Genomic DNA, 24,825 nt, shown 5'->3' with positions numbered 1-24,825 from the left:
CGCTTATCTTTCATTTATTTGTCGTCAATTTCCCCTTTTTCGAAGGAAGCACAAGGATAAATCATAAGCCGGAGAACGCACTGAATGCTGCGATAAGAATGGCCCCAAATGGCTCCGTTATAAACTGCTGCCAGCAGCTTGCCCCGTTTGCCGACGCTGGGGGAGGAATTTAATACCCGTTCGTTCATTAACTTCGACCTCCGTCTCTATGTGGTCCGTCAGTCGGCTTACGGACATCACGGAGGGAATAATTCGATTCTCCAGCACGTCAGCACGAGCGCTAAGAACGGTACGGTTTAAAGCAGCCGTTCAGTAGCCGGTAATTAAATTCGAGAAAGTCGAGTGCAGCGTCGAAGCAGGCTGCGATAAGCGTCCGTTTCGCTGCAGCCAACAATTTTCGTCCGTTGTTAAAATGTTTAATGATGTTCCAGTTTATATTTTGGCCCAATTTTCACCCGGGTCGCAGCCGAGCGACCAGAGCTCGTGCCGACGGTCTGCTGGTCCGTTGCCAAATTTTATTATTTTTATTATCTTTTTACGATTATTTATCATGCGAACCGGGCGGATCGATGCGGTAAGACGCCCTTTGCCGGGGGGGACGTGAAGATCTCTTTTTGGCCCCAATCGCAGCAGCAGCAACAATCCTCCCGGAGTGCTTCCATCCCATGCTGGCGCTTCCCGCTGGGGGAAAGTGCGGCATCAAATCCCTTTCCCATCGTCGCAGCCTCGGCAGGAAGCAGCCAAAGGACAATTAATCTTATTTGCTTGAGTTCATAGACCAGCCGAGCACGTCGGGCACAGCACACTCAGCCGCTTGGAGCATTTGTGTTTCCCGGCCCAGGCAGTGGCACTCCGAATGGGACGAATCGTAAAGCGATAGGGAGCCGGGAAGCTTTTCAAGCACCTTCCCGCCGGTTCCACTTCGGGCCGGGCTTAGCCACGAGTGGGAAGGAAGGGCAAAGCCCGGCGGCAGGTTGTTTGTTTGACGAATGTTGATTTTGTGCACGTGTTTCGCACCGAATGAAATCGACCGTGTTCGGAGATCGAGTGGGAAACAGGATCACAAAAAAGAGAATTCTACGAGGCACTCAATGCGGGGTTTTTTGATATTGTTGTGTTCGATAACGATTACTTTCACGGGCGTTTTCATTTCATTCAACTTGATTTGTTTCTTTAGACTTACGATACTACAATGGGATCGTCTCAAGTGGTTCGATACGGTGTAAAGTATCTCATTCACTTCCCGGAGGGTGGAAAGTTGAAAACAGACGACGCAACAGCTAGAGACTTTCATCTTGTATTTCAGATGCTGACACTGATGAGGAAGTCGTTTCAAACTGTCATAGGACATTTATTTAACTGTGTTAGTTTAAATAAATCTATTTTCCAACCAGTGTTTTGCATGTTTTATGATCGATGGAAATGGACAGCACAATCAAGCATTAGCATCCGATGAAAGCTGTTCGAATACCTGAAAATAAAATGACTATTTTGCTACGTCACGTCACGTGGACACAGTGATGTCAATAAATTAATTCCTTCCTCCTACGATACAATCCGACGGCCATAAGATAGAGAAATTGTGATGGAAAGCCAATGCTTCAATCATGCTTGAGAGAACTGGCTGTGAAGAAGGGGGGGAATTCAAATGATTCTGTCCAGTGCGAGTGTCCAGTTCCACACGGACCGGATGGTTCTCTCGCCGCTGATTCAACACTGCTTTCGACTGCATTGCAGAACTTCCCACCAGCACCCCCTCGGGGCACATTCCACCCCTAACGCACCGTTGATTGATGCACACAGCCTGCACCTGACTAAATTTTAACCACATGGTCATTGCTCGGGGTTGGCCACCAGGAACAACGGCGATCCGGCGCGGCTTGTGCATTTCCCGTCGAACAAATTCGCCAACATGCTGCCCTCGCCTCTGTCTGTACCACTGCCTGTTGTTTGGTGAAGCGTCCTAAATTGGTCGCGCTTTTGCCATTATCAAAAGCTTTTCGTGGAAAAGCGTGCTATTTCTGCTGTACGCCTTTGTACACCTTCCACAATGGCCACCGGGAAGCGAACGTTGAGTGGGTGCGCGGGAATGGTTGTTTGGGCGAGTGGATTTTGATATTTGAGTGCTAAATCTGGAATGCCCGCACACATGCCTACCGTGCCGGAAACCGATAAGCTGCTCCCGGTACAGCACTCCGTAATGGATGGCCGAAAGGAAATGTGCAAGCCAAGCTACGTTGGTGGTGGTACCACAATGGAGCCCGATTTTCCCCCGATTCACTACATGTGCAACGCTTCACCGAGCCACTCGTGTCGGAGAAAATGAATCGATATTGGTGGGAAAATTTGGCTCCCGCTTGGAACGAAAATCACGTCGGTTGCGTCGAATAAATTGAGCAGGGTTTGGTTAAAAATAGCTATGCTTTTAAAAGCTATTCTGTATTTTAGCAGATTTCGTCGAACACGGTCCAGGTATGTTAGGTGAATTTTATACGCTGATAATTCCAACAAGTAATCTTTTTCCGTTGAACCAACGATAAACCGGAATTATTATTCAGCGCAAAATGTTTCTACGGCCAACCAGGCGTCTCCATTAGAGTTATCTACCAACAACCAGGCGCCTCCATTAGGGTTATCCACCAACGACCAGGCGCCTCCATTAGCGATTAAAAAGTTTAAAATAGAAATTTTGTTTCGATAGAAATCCGCTCCATGATAACTATGATTAAAAAAACTTTCTGTAAGCCATATTGCTTAACAGGATGCTTTTTATGGAAGTCGAAAAAATGGGGGCTCTGAATATCTCTAGCGTTTTGCTCACTATAATAAACCGTTGGTCGATAGAGACAGAGTACGATTTGTTATTTGTACAATGAAATGTGACACGTTTTTATGTTGCAAAAACAAATCCATCATCCCACACCGCCTGTACCTGTCATTGCGCGTTGTTTCCGTTTGCGTACATGTTTTGAAACCAGCTGTTCCATCATTGCTGATCGTGAACGTGTTTTTATTTTGTTGGAAAATGTTCTTTTTATTCGTTTCATATCACTGCCCCATCCCCAGTTCCAATTTTGATGTTCATTTTGCTGCGTTGCTGCAGGACATCCGCGAATTCCAGACGGTAGGAGTGCAAAAAATGAAGTATTTATTTATAGTCCATCGTCAGCTTCACTTTGGCGGGTTCGTGACAATATGAAACGACATACGTCCATCTCAACCACTTCCCTCATTTCTTTTTTTTCCTGCACATTATTGCCATGCCAAGGTAAGCTATTGTTGACCATGGGGGTGGAATTTTCACGAATATCTCACTCTCAACGCTCGGTGGCTGCAGGAACGTGAAAATGCCCTCCCGCTCGAACTAGCGACTCGGACTAAATTTAGGATCTATCTTACGAAACCGTCACTCCGGTTCATGCACTCGCCAGGATGGGTTGAAACGAAATTAAATCCTGCCTGAAAAGCTGCTTTGGAGATGGAAGGAGAAAAGCGTTGCAGCAGCATTTTCGTGGGGCAAACGCTTGCCTCGCCCGTGTATAATGGGGTTGGACCGATGTGCTTAAATATTCTCCAAGGACTCCAAGGACGTGCGCGAAGAAGCGGAGGACATTCTGCTCGTCCAGGGGGGCACTTCCACTTCCATAATCTCGCTCCGGTTTTCGTACATTCAAAAATTCAATTTAAATTCTTGGCCGTGGTACAAAAGGACGCGAACTGGAACGGGGGTGTATGCGGTCCTTCTCTGGCGCACCGATGCCTTTCGTCCATAGTCTATGAATCTTTACATAAGTTCGGCGCTGGAAATCTGGCACGCCACTGCTCTCGCTCAATGACCTCCCACCACTGATCGCCCCTTGTGCCGACTAGCGTCGACGGTATAAGGATCTTCCCACATCCCCAGCCCGACCGGTGAGATGCTTTGCCCTGATTTGAAATTCATATTTATTACGACGAGCGAGCTGGAATCCTCGAAAATGGGGCAAGGTTGTGTAAATGTCTACATTTCAATGGCACCGCTCCCAACCTCACGCCACTCCTGTTACATCTCTCCGGCACCTGGGCGGGTTATTTGCAACTGATACGGCAAACCGAGCCCTCAAAAGGGTGAAAGGTTTACGACGGCGCAACGATGTAACGTCTCCGATGGAGCATGGTCTGTTCTATGAAACGATATATGTGAATCCAACCTAGTGCGAGGGGGATTTCTGGGGGGACTCTGGCTACCCGACCAACCGGAGCATTCCGGTCGTGCCTTAAGATGTGCGTGGCACCAGCCACCGGGTTATTTGTAGATCCGGGCTCTTGTGCTGGATTAATTGGATTACGTAATTCACCGTCGGCCAAGGTAGAGCTGACCGAAGCTGCTCCATTCCGATTAGGTGCCATGCAGCCAGCACATACTTCTAGCCAGATCCTGCGCTCCGGAGTACTTGCTCGGAATCGTTGTGGCAATGTACTTGCCACCACATGTTAAGCTCTGCTGTCCAGCTTATGGTTTCTGCCGTGAAATGCCATCGGCAACCAACGGTAGCTCTTGAGAAAACGTATCGAACGGTGGGAGTGAAATTAAAATACCTCACTGCACAAAAGGGATTGGCGGGGAACATGTGTTCGGCTTATGCTCAAATCCAGTCCAATCGATCGAAAAGCGAACACATTCGACTCTTGCTAACCCGGTCTTTCGCATGGCCGAAGGTTTCGGACGTTCTTTACCTCGTCCGCTTCCAGCGCAACCGTCACAGACGAATAATCGCACCCCATGAGTTTCCCGTCATTCACGGATGATCAATCACATTTATTAAATTAGACCCATTTCCTCCTCCCTCCCCCCCTCCTGCACCACTCACACCGTTGCGGGAAGCGGTCAAAAAGAAGGCCGAAAGAAATAAAATTAATTCCACCGAGACCAAATACCGGACAAGAAAACAATCTTCCGAAACGAAACAATTACACAACGGATTCACGCTTCACTAAGCCCCTCGGTTCGGGGCGATTTATCAGAATCCATCCATTCCCATTCCCATTCCCAAGCGTTTTCTTCCTGGAGTACGATTCGGTGCCCCTAGATCGGAGAGGATTCCGGAGCGCATGGCGAAGGAAAAAATCGGAAACGAAAAGAAGAATCACGGCATTCGTAGAAAATACTGTTCACCCGGGAGGCAAACAGAACTGACTGAAAATCTTGATTTACATCGAATCTCGCAGCGTTCATTAATGCCCCAGCGGGGAGGAGAACATTGTATTTATCTCCAAACCTGTGTCCTGGCCAGTTTACGAAAACGGTTTGGATTTGTAAACTTCTGCAGATCGAACCAAGTGCCGGTTGTCGGGCGCATTTCCTTTTGGTTCCGCATGAGCCGCTGCGCATTCGATGCTTTCGATAATCATAAATTGATTACGCTCGGTAACTGGCCATAAATTCGTCGACCATCATCGGGCCATTCCGGTGGCAGGAAGGAATGCGTCCGCAACGCTTTCCACCGAGCGGACGACGGCGACGGCGACAAAAATGGTTTCCGGTGCCAATTTCTTCCCCCCGGGGTTCGGTTTTGGGAGGGGGGACCATTTTGGGTTGTTGCTGTTTATCACTAATATTTGTCGCGTGCAAGGCAACCGAAAGCTCGGCCTTCGGTGAACCATAAAGCGGAAATCCGTTTTTCTCGTATTGCCGGAATGGGGCGGGGAAATAGCGCCATCATTCGATTGCGTTCGACGCTACGCCAATATTTGGAGGATTCGTCCGAGCGGGAGGTTTATCGAACCATTCGTGAGACGTGCATATAAAACCGTATAAAATAGGACAACAGCTCGTAGCGCAGCAGCGCTTCTTCGGAACGAGAACACAACGCGTCAACAAAGGTTAGAAAAACGTCATGATTCCATTCCGGACCGGGAATAAGTTCCGTAATGCAATGGTGGAGCTTTACAGGCCGGTCTTGCAGAACTCTTTGTCACTGTAGAGATGGGAAACTTTGTAAGCTACTTTATCGCACCGATGAGCGGCAGCCGGGGTTCTGTCTCGGGACCGATTGTAACTTTGGAGGATTGTTTACGGTTTCTTTGCGACGTTTGACACAAAGCGCGCGCCCCAAAAGATTACGGCGCCGCACCGGATACGCTTCCCGGATTAGGGACTTCCAGGTCGCATCCCGGTGGTGCGGGATCGAGCTTAGTACGCGGTGGTGCATTCGGGTACCTACCTCGCTCGCAGTACGTTCCCTCGTACTCCAGGTTGCGGCACTCGCAGATCGGGCCCGAGTCGGTCGATATGCAGATGCCTCCGTGCTGGCAGGGATCGTGGCGCTCGCAGGCATCGGTAACGTTGGTGCGCAGTTGCTGCAAGGACAGATGAAATCGGACAGAGAAAAACAAACAACAGCTTGTTAGTATGATTTGCCAGCGATGATGAGGAGCAGTTGGCTTTTACGAGCCCGGAGCCTGCCCGGAAAGGGATGCCAAGCTGCTCCGGGTGCCCAGCGGGTTCCTTCCGCTGCTGGCTGCTTCAAACATGCGAATGGTGATGGCGTACGGAACGGCGCGCACTACGCGGAGCAGGGCAAACAAACTGGTAAATGGCATTTGCAAACGGGGATGATTTTTTATTCTTCCCGCTCGAACATCACCAACCGATGGACATCCGGCACGGTTGGCGATGCTGGGATCCTTCGCGGAAGGAACCGGGAAGGAGGAACCGAACGAGAAACTCTACATAATAACGAGCATGGGTGAAGTTCTGGGAAGCGAGTATTGAACAAGGTTGACAAATTGAAAATGTAATCGGGACTGATGTTGTATTGATTTTAGAATTGCTGTATCTTTTTCGCTAACGGCCAAATACGAGGACAATACCCTTCGCTGTTGTAATATGTGCTTTTTTACAAATTTAGGGTGGTTGTATCTTTTTAGGTAAAAGTTTATAAAGAGAAAAACAAAACAAAGCTTACTTTTCAAAACAAAGGTGTTTATAATTTACATTTCAAGTATTAGCATCTTCTACATGAGCAATAGAAAATAGTATAAATTTTTCCTGAAACTTTAATGCGTTGGTATCAGAAAAACACAAACTTTATAACACCACAGAATATTTTAAACCTTGTCAACAGATTGTGAAAAGGTGTCTCTTTATTCGGGTAAGATTTAAGATTGTGATAAATTATTGTATTCCGTCCAGTTCCAGGAAATCCCTTGCGCCAACCAAACGACGGAAAAGTTCTTGTAAAATATCTGTCCGCAGGAAAAAAAATACATCCCATCCTGGAGGATGTTTGAATGCCCGGACACGCCACTGCAAACGAAGTTAAACAACGCGAACAGCTAATGCAAAGACATGCTGGCAGAAAATTTTCTTCTCGTGCCCTTCGGAAAAAAAAGAAAAGAAGCGTACAAACACACCCACTAAGAACTGCACCATACCGTTGGGCACATACAACGTCCCACCGGTTGTCTGGTTTGGAAATGGAAATGAAAAATGATGGTCACCCATGCAAGCGTAAAGTGGGATATATTTTTCATCGCCATTGCCGGGCGCAGGAAGAAAAAAATGAACCAGAAATCGTGGTGCAATGTGATTGCAGCTTCCCCGAAGCCGAGCCGGTTCCCTTTTCCGCCTCGATGGGAAGTAAGTGGGAATCATTCGTTCTCATAATTGTATTAGAACGATGTTATGCAGCAGACGTGAATAGTGTGCCCCAAAGGCGAGGGCACGCCATGGCCGTGATCCTCTATGCCATGTATGTGCTTGTGGTGTGGAGCGCATTTTCTAACGAAAACAGATGGTGCGCCACGCCGTGATGCTGCGGGAGAATGCTTTAGGATACCCCGATAAGCGTTCATTATGTTCTTTGGGAAGTTCATTTCGAAAAACCCTGCCGTATCACTTGTCACACCATCCAGTGGTGTGCAAGCTGTGATTTCACAGCTCCCATCTCCGCTGCACGATGCATTTTTAATGACGACGATGTCTCGGGTCTGTCGGTAATGGGTCCCGTGCTAATTAATGGATCAAAACAGTGTCGCAAGGATTCAAAATTATCTTCAATGGCAGCGCTAGCCTGCTTCTTCCCGGCATCATCAACTAAATTGCAAATGGGGACCGGCACACACACCCACACACACCGTACGACTCATGCACGCAGCGTAATGAGTTAATGCAGCGAAGAAAGGCGCCCCGGAAGCGGGTTGTGTAAAAACCCATCACCTCTGGTGGCGTGGAGTGGAGGAAAAAAAACCTCGCTCCCTACCACTCCCAACTATACAGCGTGCGCGCGTCACAACCCACGGCTGGAACCATTACGGCCACTTGCTCCCCAGGCTCTCGTACATTAATTACGTAAACTACTTTAGCCTCATTAAAAAGATGGTGCAAACAGGACTATCGCCGCAATCGTCCTGTGGGGCGTAGGAACGGACCGGGCGTGGGATCGAGGGGCAGGGTCGGGGAAGGAATGGATATTAAATTTTAACCTTCACCAGGGCCTCGAAACCTCGGCCCGCCTCGAAGGAACGTATTTGGTTCAAGTTCGAGCATCGTGCGAAAGGGGGAAATCCACACTCATCCCACATCCGTCCTGTTCCGCGACCCACCGTTTCGGTGGCCATCAACTCGTCGTCATCGTCAACCTTGGCGCCCCCAACGGTACCCTCGAGTGTCGTTAGCAGCCGTCCCCCGGGGGTGGAACTGCGGAGACGCTTGGCTTGGGGATCAACTCTTCCTTCGGCGTGTCTGTGATGTCAAATTTAGAGACTCTACTCAGAAATCCATCTAAACTGGGAAGGGAAAATTCGCAAGCAAGAAGGACTGGAGTATCCTTTCCAAATCCTTTCCCTTTGCGCGTGGATTCAGCTTTTCCCAGAACGGGACATTTAATCATTTTCATATCACTCGCCGTTGTTGGAGCTTTGCGTAAATATTTTGTTACAAACATATGAATACTGAATCCGGGAATGGGAGTTGTAAAATGTTTGCGCCCAACGTTTGATTGAATTTCATCGGTCTAGAAGCGGAAGAGTTCTTCCAGGAGACCTCCCGACCGTTGAAATTAATCAACAAACTGTGATATTTGCAGAACGCTCATATGTCTACCATTAGCAATGAATAAAACGTTAGCAAATATTGCGTTATTAATCGTAATTGTAAAAGAAAGGAGAAGACATTTTTATTTATTTATTCATATCAGTGGAAGGATGAAAAAATGTAAATGATAAAACAAAAAAACCCAATTCCAATCATAAGCATAGAAATTGTTGAATCATTGAAGGCTTACGCATGTTAGTAAGCTACTCTTCACGTTTCATCTCTATAATATGGGATACAAAATATATGTGATGCAGCATCCCTTTCAACAGTCACAATGATCCTTGGAAGCCACACAAGCAATCCAACCAGGTCGACCGGAAGGGACAACGAAACACCCCAGAAATTCGGGCGAGTATAAAAGTGACAACGATGGCCGAAACGGTTTGTCATAAATGGCAGATAAATGTGTCCGGAGCGACAGGGATTTACCATCGGGGTGGCACCGCCGGCTGCAGTTGCGGCTACAGATTATTGAAAAAGAAATTCGTTTATCCTACGTCCGATCTCCCGAGCACCGGTGCTGAACGAATGGTTTTCGAATGTGACTTTGGACGGTTTTTGATGATGCTGGTTTGATGTTTTTCCTTTTTCTCACTTTTTTGACTTAACACCCAGCGAGACAGAGAGCTGACGGTAATGTCCTTCCTCGGTTGTGGAAACTGTTTAGAATAAACTATCCCAGCATCATCCCATGAGTCCTAAACTAAGACTACCCTACGATGGGACGGCAACACTTTCCGAAACGATGACGAAGTGACCGAAATAAATGGAAATGATGCACGTGTGTGAGTGAGCGGGTCCCCTCCGAACCCGGAGGCATGCCAGGAATCGTAATTGAGAGTTGATTTATGATGATGCGCCCGACCGAACCGTGGAGAGCAGTCGCGCGGGGAGACGGACTCAGGACACCGGGCGGAAATGTCCCCAACCCAGGTCAGGACTCCGGCTCTCGCACACCGGAGGCTTGATCGGAGGCGCAGCATCGAGACAAAGGGACATAAATCGATTATGATGCCGGCGATAAGGTTGGATTTTTCGATCCCACCCCAAGCAATACTTTCGAGGTCGAGCCAGCCACGGGACGGATAGGGTGAGTTTCGGGGGTGGTGGGGAGGAGGATGTTGGAGCGATCAAATTGGGATGTATGTAACGCGAATGCGGCAGAAGCGTTATGCAAGAGAATGACTTTGTTTTGAGTGCTGCTCAAACATCAATTTTTCACCCGCAGGAAAGTTAGTTAATACAGTTGTTTTGCGTTGGGATCACATTTGCATGAACTATTTTGAATTTAAATACTTTCACTTAGTGTGTAAAGAATTTCTTTAGCGGTTTTTTGTTACAAACACTGCGTGAAACAAAATGGCAATTATGTTATACTTCTTAAATCCTTTTTTGGAAAATTGTTCGTCCTGCCAAAAACGAAAACTCTAATGAAAAATACCACGAAAAGAGCTATAAAACTAACATTTGAAAAGTCGCTGCCGGGCGGTTCCGTCATAATTTATTTCCATTCGGTACATATGTCGCGGATTAACTTTTCCTTTGGTTAGTTTTTCGTTCGTCAAAAAACAAAAAAGTGAGAGCGCCATAAGACGCGCTGTACGATTTTCTTTCTCCGCATCCAGGAAAAGGAACACCGTTATCGGAGAACTCTTTCGGTTGGATGTAAACCGGATAGCGGGAAGGGTCTGCTCGGTCAGGATGGCTACCGGAAAACCTTTTTTCCCATCCCGCTCCACCCTCGGCAGTGGATTTCTCGGATTGAACTAGTGCTTGAAAACTGTACCCTCGCTAGGTTCCCCGATGTGGAAAGCGGAAAAAAGGCGAGGCAAACATTACTGAACTCCTTCGCATCACTCGATACGAGCGATGTGGGACAAAGTTTTTTAATCTGTTCACTCGTAGTTTCCCCGTTTTCCTCTTCTTGGTGTGCGAGTGTGTTCGCGTGCGAGTGTGTCTGGCTTTGCTCGTTAAACGAACACTTTTTCCGCAATTTTAGTCGCATCGGAAAGGCATGGCTTCGGTGAGTGACGCTTAAAAAGGCACGCCATACCCCGACGGTTTGATGCCGAATGACGGCACAGAAACGATGATCGCCGTTGTTAGCGGACTTTATGAAGAAAGTTTGTGAAAAGAGGTTAGGGGAAAAAATGGAACCCCGAAGGGCAAGAGGCTTTTAACAGCGAGAGGAAGTAGCTTTAAGGCAGCTGATGATGATGCTGTGTGGTAACGTGGAACGAGCTACACCTGCTGCTTCGTGGTGTTACGAGGCTAAAATTACATCAAAAGGCTAGAATTGCTGGTTTGGAATAAATGTAATAAAGTGTTATTAAACCGTCCATGTAGGTCGAGACCAATTCACGATTGATTCGAGCGACACTAATTCGAAAGGAGTTGGATTTATTCAGCACAGTTCGGAAACAGGGCAACATAAACCATTCTTGATTGCGAGCCTGAACTGCCGGAGCCGTTGTCTTATCGATCACACTGGATTGTTGACACATGACCAAGAGCTGTTCGGGAAATTCCGGCGACCGGTTTTTAATTGCTCTTCAACCGTCCGGGAGAACCTACCTGGCACCTGAGTGCATTGGGTGAATCCGAACCAACTCGAACGACTTTGGTTTGGCCGCAAAACATACACTTCATCCGGCGCATATCCCGGAAAGGGTGCTTCAGGCCCGGATAGAACTACATCCGGGAGTTGGCGCTTTCGCTTGCGAGGGAAAACGAAAGACACAAATTGTGTTCTACCTGTGAGACAATGCCGATAGCAAATCTATTATTAAACGAGAGCTTTCCGGAAGTCCCAAGTAATGGATCGCTCCCCACCTCCCCCGCGCCAGCAACATCGCTGACCGGACCGGATGCGGCGGCTGAAGCCTAAGGCCCGGCGTTTGCAAAGAGTCGAGTTGAGAGCCGGAAGCATCGAGAGCATCGCTTTTTGCTTGGCGAGATACCACAGGAAAAATGCGGTAGTCTTTTTTCTTTTCTTCGTTCGCCTCATTCCACCACGACGGCAGAAAATGGGCGGTAGAGTGAAAGTAATTGAATTTCCAATTCCAACCGTTTCTTGCCGTTCCCCAAAAGCCAAGCGTTACCTTTCCCGGAGGTGTCGCGAGTTCGTGCATACCGGAAGGCACGTTGTTCTAGGAAACCTGGTGTTTCTTAGTTGCGCTCGGATGAGTTTTCCCCCGTGCGACCATGACATGGCTTTTGAGGGTCGTTGCCGTCAAGGGGACCTGGCCCGTTTGTTGGAGAGTTTTCCAGATGGGAGTCTCGTTTCTTTTTTCGTTTTTGTGAAAGCCCACTCTCTGGAAACAGGGTGTACGCTTTTTCCTTAACAATTTGCTTCCTCCGAACGAGCACACTTAATATTCGGGCCGAACTGTCCAAGTGCACCAGGCGCGTCCAATGGCACCCGTTTAGATCCATTCGATCCTCTCGGCCGGTTTGGTGACGGAAATAATGGGATGAGCCATCTCGTAAGCGTAAGTCTACCCGAACGGCAAAAAGAAAAAAAAATACGCCACCAATTGGAGATCTCCACTGGCCAGATGGTTGCCTAACCGTTGGAGCGGTCATTTGCTGCCATCAGGAGCCAACGGAACGGTCCATTCCAACCTACACCAACCAGCGAAAGGAGCCCTCTCGGCGGCCCGTGTGGGTTTTGACGTCCGAACTCGGTGGCATCCGTGGGAGGGCGCAATCTCCCAAACAGCTTGTTCTATTGCCATTCCATCGCCTTTGGCGTGTTTATAAATATGTGTGCCTGTGTTTGTGCTTTTCTTATGTGTTGCCATTATTACTTTCGGTGCGAGTTTGTCGTGCCCAAGGGCCGACATCGGAGCCGGGGCGTGCGAAAAGCCGGAAAACTCCGCCAGAGCAGCATTTTAATTACGAACGGCACATTCGTCCGACTTAGCAAACGGGCGGAGGGACCGTTCATTAGCTGCCGAAATGGGCTCGCATCGGACGGGGTGGGTGGGTAGAACATTTATTTCCATAAAAGTCATACTTCGCCGCAGTTTGGGGCCGGCACAGTTTTGGTGGCGCCATGGCGCAAAGTGCACGAATTGCAGCACGGGCCCCTTTCCCCGAGGGAGGCTCCCCGAGACTGACTAATATATTTCTTTGCGGAGGCCCGCAGCTTGGTGCGACCGGCGTCATTAGCTGTGGAAATCCGCCGGCACAACACTGGCCACAATACGGTGCAGATGGCCGGAACGGACGCGAAACAATGGACACCCGTTGGCGGCCGAATGGCCTCCGGGGGGCTTACATATGCTGCTCGAAAGTGCAAGAAAGTGAAATTGGAAAAGGGTTTCAAAATGGGGATGCTTGTTCACAACCAAACAACGCACGGCCCGTAGCCGAAACCGGGGACACCGGCTTGCCAGTCGGGGTAATGTCATGGTAGTGGAAAAATTTCAATTTCAACTACCGCACGCTTCTTTTTACGATCCTCACGTCGTGCACACTCGAGCCCGATATTGTCCCCGCCATGTGAAATCATTGGTGGTTCTTCTATCTCTCTCTCTCCCTCGGATGTGATTCAAACACAAAAAAAGTAATATCGCTTGAAACCACAAAAACCGGCAGCACGCCGTTTCGATCCGTTTAACGAAATCTGCTGACGAACGAATGTTTGCAAACGGATCAAAAAGGGCTCGCCCTACCGAACAGAAAGCATAGGGAAAGCCGGGTAAAGTCGGGTTGGCAACGGGTGACACATGTTAACGTTCTTTGTCCTATTCCCGCCGATGCCTGCCGATGCGATTTAAGTAATTTCCGTACAAATTGGATATTGGTGTTTGACGGGAGACCATTCCGTGGGATGGACGTTGCACTGTGAGAATTTTATGCGTCTATCAGGCAATATAAAACTACTTTTCAATTTTCAATAAACTCACTACCTCATTAACGGATGCCTTAAATCATCCGTGCATTTTTGCACAAAGTTTTATAAGCATTTATCGTTTTGAACTTGTGTCACATCCAATTGGAAGCCCCATTGTTGCATACGAGACATTATTGAGCATTCTCCTCAGCGCCTTTCAAATGCATATAAATCCTCCGAAGGCAACGGCCACTTGTTCCTCTTCAGCCAGCTCAAATGATTCCAATCGAAGCGTAATTATTTCTGTCGTACCCAATTTCGGCCACCCAATCGTACACTCAACACCCACTGTGACTGTGTTCGTACTGCCGCGCATGCAATATATCGGCCCCGACGCAGTAGCCTTGCATTTTGTGCTGCCGTGTACTGGCGTTGAATTAGCTTTCGAAATTACGGTTACGGGGAGGTTCGAGGATCGGCGCAAAACGCCCACGGGGCCTTTTGGGGGTGGGAATGCTAACGCGTGGCATCTGGCTGTGGTTTTCGATTTTCCTGCTGCTCTTTGCGGTTAGCTGCCGCCATTTCACACATGCCCTCGGGGGCTGCCGCTTGCCATTGCCCCACCCTACGCCTCCTCCGTGCGGTATGTCAATTGGTATCAAATGCCATGTTCTAGCAGCCCTCGCATAGAATTCGCCTGTTGGCAATCATCCGGTTCGGAGCGTGCGGAACGGTATCGTTGATGACTGCAGATAATTGATTGTTGTAAAACAACGAACACCAATGGAGACGCTCGGGGGGGCGAAGAGAACCCGCAAGCTTTTCAGCGATGCATCAACAAATAATGAGGATGTTGCCCTCATTACTTCATTTCTTTAAGTTTCGATCAAACGGAAATCCCAAATTCGATTTCGAGGTTGAAAACCTAATGTTTTTTTTAAACTAGAGTGATGTTAAACATGTTTAAATGAGGTTGTTTGAGGTGGTTATACAACTCATTACCTTATTTACTCTACAGTCTTCTCGAGTCTACAATTTTTTTATAGTATTTCGTAAAGTAGTAAGTAATTTCATTTTAATCACTCCTTCAAGTATCAGCAGCAAAATCTGAAGTTGAATATCTTGAAATAATTGTGGAACACTTCACTAACCAAGGGTTCATCAGGATATTATGAAAACTATAATCAATATTCTTGCCTTTTAACATCGTTAGAACAAACATAAACTGCAACAAAGAATAAATCACAATTTGGTTTGTACCATCCTGGAAACAAAAAATAAAGTTCTTATCACCATGTAACAAAAGATGTTTTGCTCAATCGTAAATAATCTATACAAAAAACTCAACATATTATACAGTTTCTCAGATATGGAACGGTAAAAGATAGAAAGAAATAATTTTGAACAGATGCTAGCAGTATAGTTTTTTTATCCACTTTCCAAACATCTAGCAAATTCCGTGTGGAGCATGAGAAATTAGATACAGTGACATCGTACACCGGAAGGACGACGATGATCGGCTAACGAGCAAGTATGGCACAAAGAATATCTACTAAAAACGGTAATAGCAATACACTGATGGAATGTTGGCGATAAATTACAACGGGATTGTTCGGCAACAAAGATGCCATGTTAGGAGTGGAGTAAAGATAGAGAGCGAGAGCTAGAGAGAGAGAAAGAGATACGACAGAGCAAGCGGATGAATGTGAGATAGTGCGAGACCACAGTGACTGGGATGGCTCTAGGATGGGGTGGTTCCTCTACGGCGCTTAGTCACCTTGTCGGACGGCAGGGTGCGAAGGCACTGGTGGACGAGGTCGTAGTTGGGCGGATAGATGCCACCGAATTGTGCGTTCCGTGCCGGTCGCCATTGGCCGGCGGCGTGGTCGTTGCTGCGCCCGTCCTGTGCAAAGCGCCCGGCGGTCAGTTTTCCCTCCAGACCGCCGGATGATGGCGTTCGCGGGAAGGAACCGTCCCGTTTGCTTCTGTGTTTGTGCTGGTGCGTGGTGTGTGAAGGTTTTTTTTTATGCGCAATATCAAACGCGTGCGTTATGATGGTGTTGGAGGTGGTGGTGGTGGTGGTGGTGTTGGTGGTGTCGGTGAAGACGCCAGCCATTACAACCCACGTGGACCGGAGTCGACCAGGTGCAGGTAAACAAATGTGGCAGGAGACAAACAAAAGTATGCAATTAAACATCAGAAACAAGAAAACAAGAACGAGAAAGTATAAGAAAAGCTAAATTAGTGCTGCATTCCGTGTTGTGCCTATATGTGCGCCTATAACCTACGTAAGTAAGTGTCTGTGGAAGAGATGGGAAGCGAACGGTCTCGGAAGTGAGTGGTCGGTGTGGAAATGAAAGTATTATAACCACCCTCTCCAGGATCAGAGATCGTACTCTCGTTCCTCTTGGAGTAATTTGAAGGCTTGCAAACGTCTGCGTCAGATCATTTAAGCACCATTAATCAATGTCGTCTAGGTGCCTAAGAGTTTTACGGAGGCCGTGGTCGGGGTTTATGCCACTCCTCTCACGTCCCATTTGGCTGAGTGTTCGTAATTGGAATGCCCGAATGACACATCACACCTTCAGCCGATGTAAACTCCCGGAAGCGGAAGGCAGAGATCGATATGCACGCATGACACACACACACACACACCCTCGGAGCGGCACGTCTCGGTACGATTGACGATAAAACAAGGAATGTTCCCATCCATCATGCCGCTCCACACTTCCATCTTCCCGGTTTACGACCACTGATGCGGATCACGCAGGAGGTTTATTATTAATAAAATGTACCATTCCCGGACTTCATGGATCCGATCGAGCCGGAAGTGGCTGATTAGAATGTTTGAAAGTTCACTCCAGACCGCAGCACCACCCGAGGCGGTGGCGATTAATACTTGGGTATATCCTTAACGAAGCGACCGGCGACGATATAAATCAGTATGCCTTAAAGAGCGCCAAAGACATCGCCGCGAAACCAATTCCTGGTGGTAATTACAAGCGGGTTGGAGCTGGGAGGCACCGTCATGAGTACCGGCCAACAAAAGGGATCATAAAACATCCACCCATCCGGGCGCGGCACCGTCGGCGGCGCGTGAGTTCGGGAAACGGTTCCTGCGAGACATCGTTAAGGCTTTGGCAGATAACTAAACCGGGTCATGTTGACGAGCACGCACCGACGATGGCCACGCGCTGTCACCGTCACATTCGCGCGAGTTTTTGGCAGACATTCCAAAGGCAAAGGCAGATGCCGCCGGAACGGAGCCATCGGAGGGCGGACGCGTTATCTGCCGGCCAGACCGGTTTTGCAGAAACATGCCCGCCGCAAGACAAGACCGATGAACAACCGTCGTCGCGGCTTCCGATGGCGATAAGACCTCGGAAGACGGGAAGAAAAAGGCCAAGGCAAGGGCAGGAACCACCCGGGCCTGACACATAAAATGACATAATTTCATAATTTGCCACCAGTGTATGCCACCCGGGACAATAATGGCCGGACGCGGCCGACAAAGATGACACGATCATCATCAGCAACAAATGGCGACGAGGCAGACGACACACACGTACACACACACACACCGAGAGAGAGAGGACAAAGGCACCCGTCAACAGCATGCAAGCGCACCAACAAGGAAGTGGTGGAGCAGCAAATGCGATACGGAAACGTGCGTTAGGAATCGTTCCGCCACTGAATGGTTCCGGGAGGCTGGCGGGAAGGTAGGTTCCGGCCGAGTGGGCGGGCTGGGATAATAAAAAGAATCACACGGAAGCTCATTTTTATCGCTGTGGGTGATATATTTTTCTCCATTCTTTCGTCACTTCGCCGTTCGAGGCCACGGGTTTCGCTATCAGAAGCTTCGTTTGCGGTCTGCACTCTGCGTAGCCTTGCGAATTCTAGCCACCAACCAAGCCGTCTCGTCAACATCGGAACAAACCCAGGGAAAGCCGAATGGAAAAAAAACGGCGACGGAGGAGGAGGGCCAGTGAAAAATACGCGCACACATATTTCAGCGCAGCACCGGGGAGAAAGCCTCGCCAAATTTACCATCCGACGATGAGTCGCACCGAAATGACGGCGTGGCGGTGATTGAGTTGTCTTTCCCACTGACTAACGATAGCCACTGGAAACATCATCATTTGCCATCGGCGCGCGCGGGGAAAACATGAGCATTCTTCTTTGCTAGAATGTACACGGGATGAACTTTTAATGGAGTTTTCAGTTCTGTTGGAGCAACCGGCGTTTGCGGCCGTGATGAGGTTGCTAAAATTTGCCACGCGAAACAGTCCACGGGGACTTCCGGAGACGCAACGCATCAGCACCTCGGTGATGATGGTTTGCTAATTTGATGGACGTGGGGAAGTCCCAGAGGATCGCAGAAGTAGGCGGGCGAGTTGGAACTGTGTTGGCCGTTCGATCCCAGCGCGGGGGCTCGATCCGGCCGATCTAGATCCGACTTAGGATAGATCCTTGTATAAAGATCCCACGAGATCCAAAACCCAAAAATGCTAGAATACAGAATCTCTATATCAATCTTGCATTTGAACTCCGAGGATCTCTGCTTTGGGATGAATTTAAGATCAATTCGACCAGGAATTGAGTCTTACAACATTCTCCTGGTTCCATTTTCCAGCACTAGTTCCTTTCCTGCCTTCAATTTGGTGAATTCCCTCGAGAATGCTTGCAAATGTGGGAACCACACGGTCCAGCCATACTCTTCAGTACTGTACCTAAGTACAACTTTTAACTGTCTACAGATAAAGAAATCGACCGAAATAAGATCGGAATACTTGTTATCCAATAGAACGATGCGCCATCGAGGGAGCGAAAAAAAAACCGGGGATCCCACCAAAAACCTTCCAGAACGAGATTCCAAGCGCCAGTCACGTAAATGGCTTAAATCAACGAACGGATAATCATTCCGGGGTTTCGCTATTTGTATCGGTTTCCTAACGACATCCTAATGTTCGATCCTTCGACATGCGATATGCGCCCATGTGCCGGGGCTCATCCTGGAAGCAATCTGTTTTTCCCCGGACAACCGGCCATCTAGATAGGGTGTGTGTGTGTAGAATCGGTTGTGGTTGTGTATAACCACCAAGTAGTCAGCAGAAAGAGCGCGTATATTTACCCGCGGGCCGACGGCGACGGAAAGGAAAAACCGATCGATATGTGTACGCTGACTTGGCGGGAAAACCACGGGGAGGCAAGAAAAAATACAACGCTCTCACCAGCCAACACCAACACCAACTGACATCGATATGTTGCCTGTGCGGATGGGATCGTTCCGAGGAAAAGAACGCAACCAACGAAAAGACGGTATGCAGCGGGAAGCGGGCTTATGCTAGCGCGTTGTAATTTGATCCAATTTCTCGATTTGCTTCCATTTCTCGAGTGCCTACCGGAAGTGTCTGAGTAAACTGCGTTACTGTTACCGTGCGTACTCTTCGACTGTCTGGTGCGCTCCTCGGCACTAACCCCTCCACATTCACAACCGTTTGCGGTTGCGAAGGAGCTCGTGCCCAACATAATATGTTTTCTTTTCATCTTACGTCGCCCACCAGCGACCACCAGTGTGGGTGGATGAGTAACGGAACGCCTGGTTGTTGATGCCCAACGGGCACTTTTCTGGACGCGACCATTGATTACTTGACTCTCCCATGTAGATCGGAAAGTGTTACAAGATGAAGGCAAACGTTAACAGATCTTTTTCCCCGGTCGAACCGAACGGAGTACAAATGTTGGTTTTTGGTTAAAACTACCCAGTTGAAGTCATTTAAACTAACTTACAGATTGTTATTCCTTTTTCCTACACATTGTACTAATTTTAAACGGTCCTTCTTTTAGTTTATTGACAGTTTTATTTATTTAATTTTTATTTCGAATGGTTCCGTACTTCAAAGTTGGTTTTCGTTGCAAGTTTGCAGAGGAAACCCTCATTCAACTAATAACATTTTTATAAATAATAAAGTTATACCATACGTAATGTTATCCATTTCCAAACCCTTGCTTTGAAAATGGGACCAATTTAAAAAAATCACGCCATATCAAAAGCACGGGCACGAAGGCGAACATGTTTCCGCCAATTGCAAAACGCTACGCAACGCCACCCAACGATCCGTCCCGATCCCGGCCCGAGCCTACGCTACGCTACGAGATGCGACAATTGATGGCGGTACCATAAATTAGTCGTGAGTTATTCATGGCCTTCCTTCTGCTACCATCGTCCGCACCGGGATTCACCACTTGCGGGAGTATATAGGACCGGATGCTCCGGAGTGCCGATGGGAAGCAATAGTTGCGAAATGGAAATTGACTTGTTCGTGTTTAAATTATGCCAGACGGGCAGTAGCAGTGCTGTGGGACTGTATATTTCACGCAGCTGTTGGCACGGCTTTCCCACGGCACTATGCCGTGTGCACGTGTGCCGCTCGGAAGCACACACTTGCACTTTGGTGGAATGCAATTTTGGCCTGAGGGTTGCAAATAAAAAATCAAAAAAGAAGGACAAGGACGTGAAGAAGAACAAGAGCATCTTGTGTTCGGCAAAATATTGTACACTTTCGACGAGATGCTCAAGCGTCCCTCGAAGGCTTTCCCGAGTGACCCATAAAAAAAACGGAAAAAAGAACTCAAACGACAGGACAGTCGAGGACAGCAGCTGCTCAAATGCCCTTCCGGTTCGATCGTTCCGGTCCGTCAAGGTGCAAGTGTGTCCGGAGCCCGTGTGCAGCAGATCGGACAAATATCGAACGAATTCGGCAGATCAGAAAGATGGGGACCTTCGTGAGGGCGTCGGAAAAAATTTAAACACTTCATTCGATTTCGCACCATCTCGAAACGCCAAACTCGAGAGGGTCGTGCCAGAAAGGAAAATGAGGATGGATGGACATTTTTGTCATCCCTCCAGGCCCCCGTCCCGACGTCCACCACCGAGGCGCAATCTCGCCAAACCGAACGGAACCGAACGTAATCTGCGCCACTGCGCACCACACCCAGGCTCCCGGATGACGTGCAAAACCGCATAAAACTTCGGGAAAACTTGCATATACGTGCACCGGGGGTCGGATACGTGCATTTCTGGTGCAACTTTTATTTGATTTCATTTTATTTTTGTATTTTTATCTTGCTTCTCTTTTGTTCCTGTTGCTCTTTGCCTCTACAGAAATCCAGCAGTGAATGTTTTTCGTGATTTTACAAAGAGCGACCACTCGATGAGTGGTAGGAAGGGGGAGGGGAAGGGATTGGAAATGGATTCCTGGGAACGGGAAACGATGCAACTTTCGTCCGCTCGTATGGAAAATGGGAAACCATTCTCGGGCGGTTTCGTGGTTTTCGGGGAAGCCCAACTTGACATTTAATACTTGTGAAAAATGCATATGCAGCAGAACTGGGACCGTTTGGCCATGCGGGGAGCAGTGGCGGGGAGGTCGCTAGAGGAAACGTGGAATTTATTTTCGATTTGGTTGGAAAACAACATCTAAATTCAGCTGAGGTTAAAATGTGTATGCAGGCTTTTGTTATGAAAATTCACACACAAAAGTTGTTTGGTATTATGCTTATGCTCACGAAAGCTTTGAAATGTTGCAGCGAGATTCTCATAATCGCATTGAAAAAAACCTTCCAGCACACAATTTCCTGTGCCAATACACACTGTGCTCACAGTAATAGCACCTGGGTTTCATAGTTAAGCCCCCGAACTGCAATGAGGAAAAGTGTCGCCCGGGAACGAGCTGCCCGATGTTTGTGTGTATGGCCTCCCACATACACCGAGCGCAGTATGAAGCGTATCAGGCTCCTTAAGGCTACATTAATCCCCAGCGTAGGATAAACAAATTACACTAGGTAATGGCCGGGGGGGTACCGGCGGTAGGGTGGTCATCAAAGCCTGGAGCACCGAGCATTCTTCGGCCGGTTGGGCCTCACGTGCGTCATATCACCCGACGGAACCGGCTTACGTAACGGAAGACGGTGGGTTTGATCTACGGTTTATTCTTCCCAGGACGTGGGCGACACACACACACACATGGTGATTGTTACTTGCGTTACTGGATGGCTTCCCATTCTAGGCTAGGGTGGTAAAGTTTTTATCGCAAACCACGAGCGGTTGCGGGTGAAAGCGGAACAGTTACAACCCGGATCGAATGCACCAGACTCTGGAAAAGGGTTCTTTCGATTAAAGGATAACCCTTCAAGCTGAAGTTCATTCATTCCGGTATGATTTCATACGACAATACTCCGACGCAGAGCGTCAACCAATATTTACCGTACGAGGAAGTAATTCTTCGAAATGATGAAAATTCCCACAACAACCATCAGGGAAATTTCAACGCATGAAAGGCTATGTGTTTCAAAATCCGGATAATGTGATATGAACTCTCTCTGTCTCGTAATTTTCTTGTTAGAATTTAAAACGAGCAAAAACCCTTGAAAGTAACAATACCTTAGTTTTCAGTATTTTGACTGCAATCTTTAGAAGAAAATTTATTGTTTGCACCAGTATAGCTAGTTTGAAAAGGATGAAAATTCTTTTCTACTTTCAGCTACCATGAAATACTTCTTCTAAAAGAGAGTAAAAAATCGCCTCGAAAGAAATTCGACCATTAATGAACTAGCTTTCAAATTTCACACAAATCCGATTTTAAGAGGATGTCTTGAAAAGTCTTCGGTACATACTTCCGCTTTCTATGAAGGTTTTGTATTTGTGTGTGTGTGTGTGTGTGTGTGTATGTTTTTATGCTGCTCACATTCATCATGGTACAATTCAGCGCTGGTACAAAGCGGTCATATTGCTCCTCAAAGAGCTTTAGCGAAGGATACGTATTTTACGAGTGCTGCCCTTCGCCTTTGCTGGGCCTTCAATCGATCCACAGATTGTACGGAAGTGGTCCCGGCCCCCTGAAGTATCCTTCTGTAGCCAACATCTACCAGCGAACGAAAGCGGTGGAAAGTCGGTTATGTCATAAGCTAACGAAATTGTGGAATCCGGCTTTTGCCAGCATGAAAAGGGGGCATGATAACCGACCAGACCGGTTCCCCTTTACCAGGGGGCTCGGGAAAGCCGCCCGAGATAGTACGATAAGACGCTCACCTATGCGAGCCGGTACGGAGAATTTCACATCAGGCTCAGGTTTAAGGCTTTTCGTGGAAATGCGCCCAACACCGGGAGCACCGTCGTGGAGATGTTACGTAAATATGTTAAGCAGCTCATACACCACCCATCAATCTCCTCCGATCGCTCATTTTCCATCGTGAAACCACCATCCTGCCACGGATGGGTTTGAAAACGGGTGCTGTATTTGCTGTAAACACGCCGGTTTTGTTGCAAAAGAAGCTCGGAAAACGCTTGCTTTAATAAATCGTCAATCATCGATACATCTTTACCTTTGCAAGCGAACCAAACATTTGGTGGAAATATTGAGGAGTTTTCCGTCCAAAGGTAGCTTAAGACAGATCTCGCTCACGGTGGGTGGAAAGATGGAAAAAACCCTCCATCCTCCTGCGGGTCACGATGTTCCCCCCTCCCTTCGCCAATGTTTTCGTGTCCTTGCTCAACCAAAACCGTCCCGAGCTGGGTAAGATTGCTCCAACAAAGCTACGGCCAACGAAGCGACTTGCTACGCCCAGCGTTCCGGTTCGATTACGACTAATTTGCAACCGTACACCTCGGCTCTTGCCTCGTCGGCTCGCCGCTTGCCCGCCGGCGTGAAAGCAAATGAAAAGTTGGGCCCGATAAGACCGGCACCGGCGTAACGGCGGTGGCGCAATGAAGTCGGCAATCGGGCCCGTTGGCCCGAAATCCTTTCAGAAAATAAAAAGATAACCGGCTACACCTGGCCAACCTCGCAGCTGCAACATCGCAACCACCGGAGGTTCCCCCCAACCAGACCCGTGGTTGCTGATGAATGAAGGCTTTATTTGTTCCGCGTTACCGTCTGGGGGGGGGAAAGTCTACAAGAGGGCCCATCGTTTCCATCGTTCCGACGTTTATCTCGCCGGCGGACTACAAGAACGCTGGAAGTCGGCAAATGGTTGGCTGTTTGCGGTGCGGGTTACGGTAAGATTTATTGGTTATCGATTTTTTGGGGCCACCCCGTGTTGGCACGAGAGGCGGAAAAAATCCAGCGGCGGCCAGAGAAAGCGTTCGTTCGACCGGTACGGTTTCGAGTCAATTTTTCGGAGCGAGTGCAGCCACCAGAAAACGCCCCCTTCCGTAAAGAACAATAGCTCCGCACAGGCGGGGTACGAAAGAAGTAAAGTATGCTCAACATCCTCCTGTGCCTATGCAGGATAAATTTAGGAACCACTTTGAAACGCAACTCAAGCTCTGGGAGGAAGAAAAGGCTAAAGGCATCAGGCACATAAAACACCCTTCGGGTGCACAAACCCCGATCGTGTTACCGTGTGCGCCGTCGAATGAGCATCGGACGAATGGAACGATGCCGAAGGAAAGAAAAAGAACCCCTTCCGATGGAGTACAAACAAGAAAAAGGAATTGCGAACACCGCATGAGAAATGGGACTTCATCAGTGATATTTTTGCCTCTGCATAACCGTTTTACCCGAGGAGCCTAAAAAGGAGCGCACCGGAGTTCTTCCCGTCAACGAGCAGCCATCGGTTGGATACTGCCGATGTAAGATCGATACCGGTGCGCACACGGCGATCGGCGAGGAGCAGAAATTGATTGCAGATATTATCAGGTGTTTGGGGATGTGATGAAAGGAATCCACTTTAAATGGAACCGTTTCGCGCGCGCCCCCTGCGCTGGGAGGGATTTATTTGCCATCGGTCGACCCATTTTCCCGACGAACCAGCCGTCCGTGAGCGTCGGCTTGGAATGTTTCCTTGGCACCTTCTTGCTCGGGCCCCGACGAAGCGTGTCACGATCGATAGACAGCTTTGATTG

At 48.3% G+C, this 24,825-nt stretch overlaps 1 protein-coding gene across 1 annotated transcript in view; it reads right to left on the bottom strand.

Moving 5' to 3' along the window:
* The window catches only part of LOC131260548 (neurexin-1), a 78,109-nt gene that overhangs the window by 33,720 nt on the left and 19,564 nt on the right, over window positions 1-24,825 (bottom strand). The window contains exon 5 of the mRNA XM_058262298.1: window positions 6,204-6,339. Coding sequence (XP_058118281.1) covers window positions 6,204-6,339 — 136 coding nt within the window. The remainder of the gene's footprint in view (window positions 1-6,203; window positions 6,340-24,825) is intronic.

The sequence above is a fragment of the Anopheles coustani genome, chromosome 3 (assembly GCF_943734705.1).
Source record: "Anopheles coustani chromosome 3, idAnoCousDA_361_x.2, whole genome shotgun sequence".
Classification (NCBI taxonomy): Eukaryota; Metazoa; Arthropoda; class Insecta; order Diptera; family Culicidae; genus Anopheles; species Anopheles coustani.
Note: the sequence above shows the minus strand (reverse complement) of the source record. Positions and strands in the feature narration are given on the sequence as shown.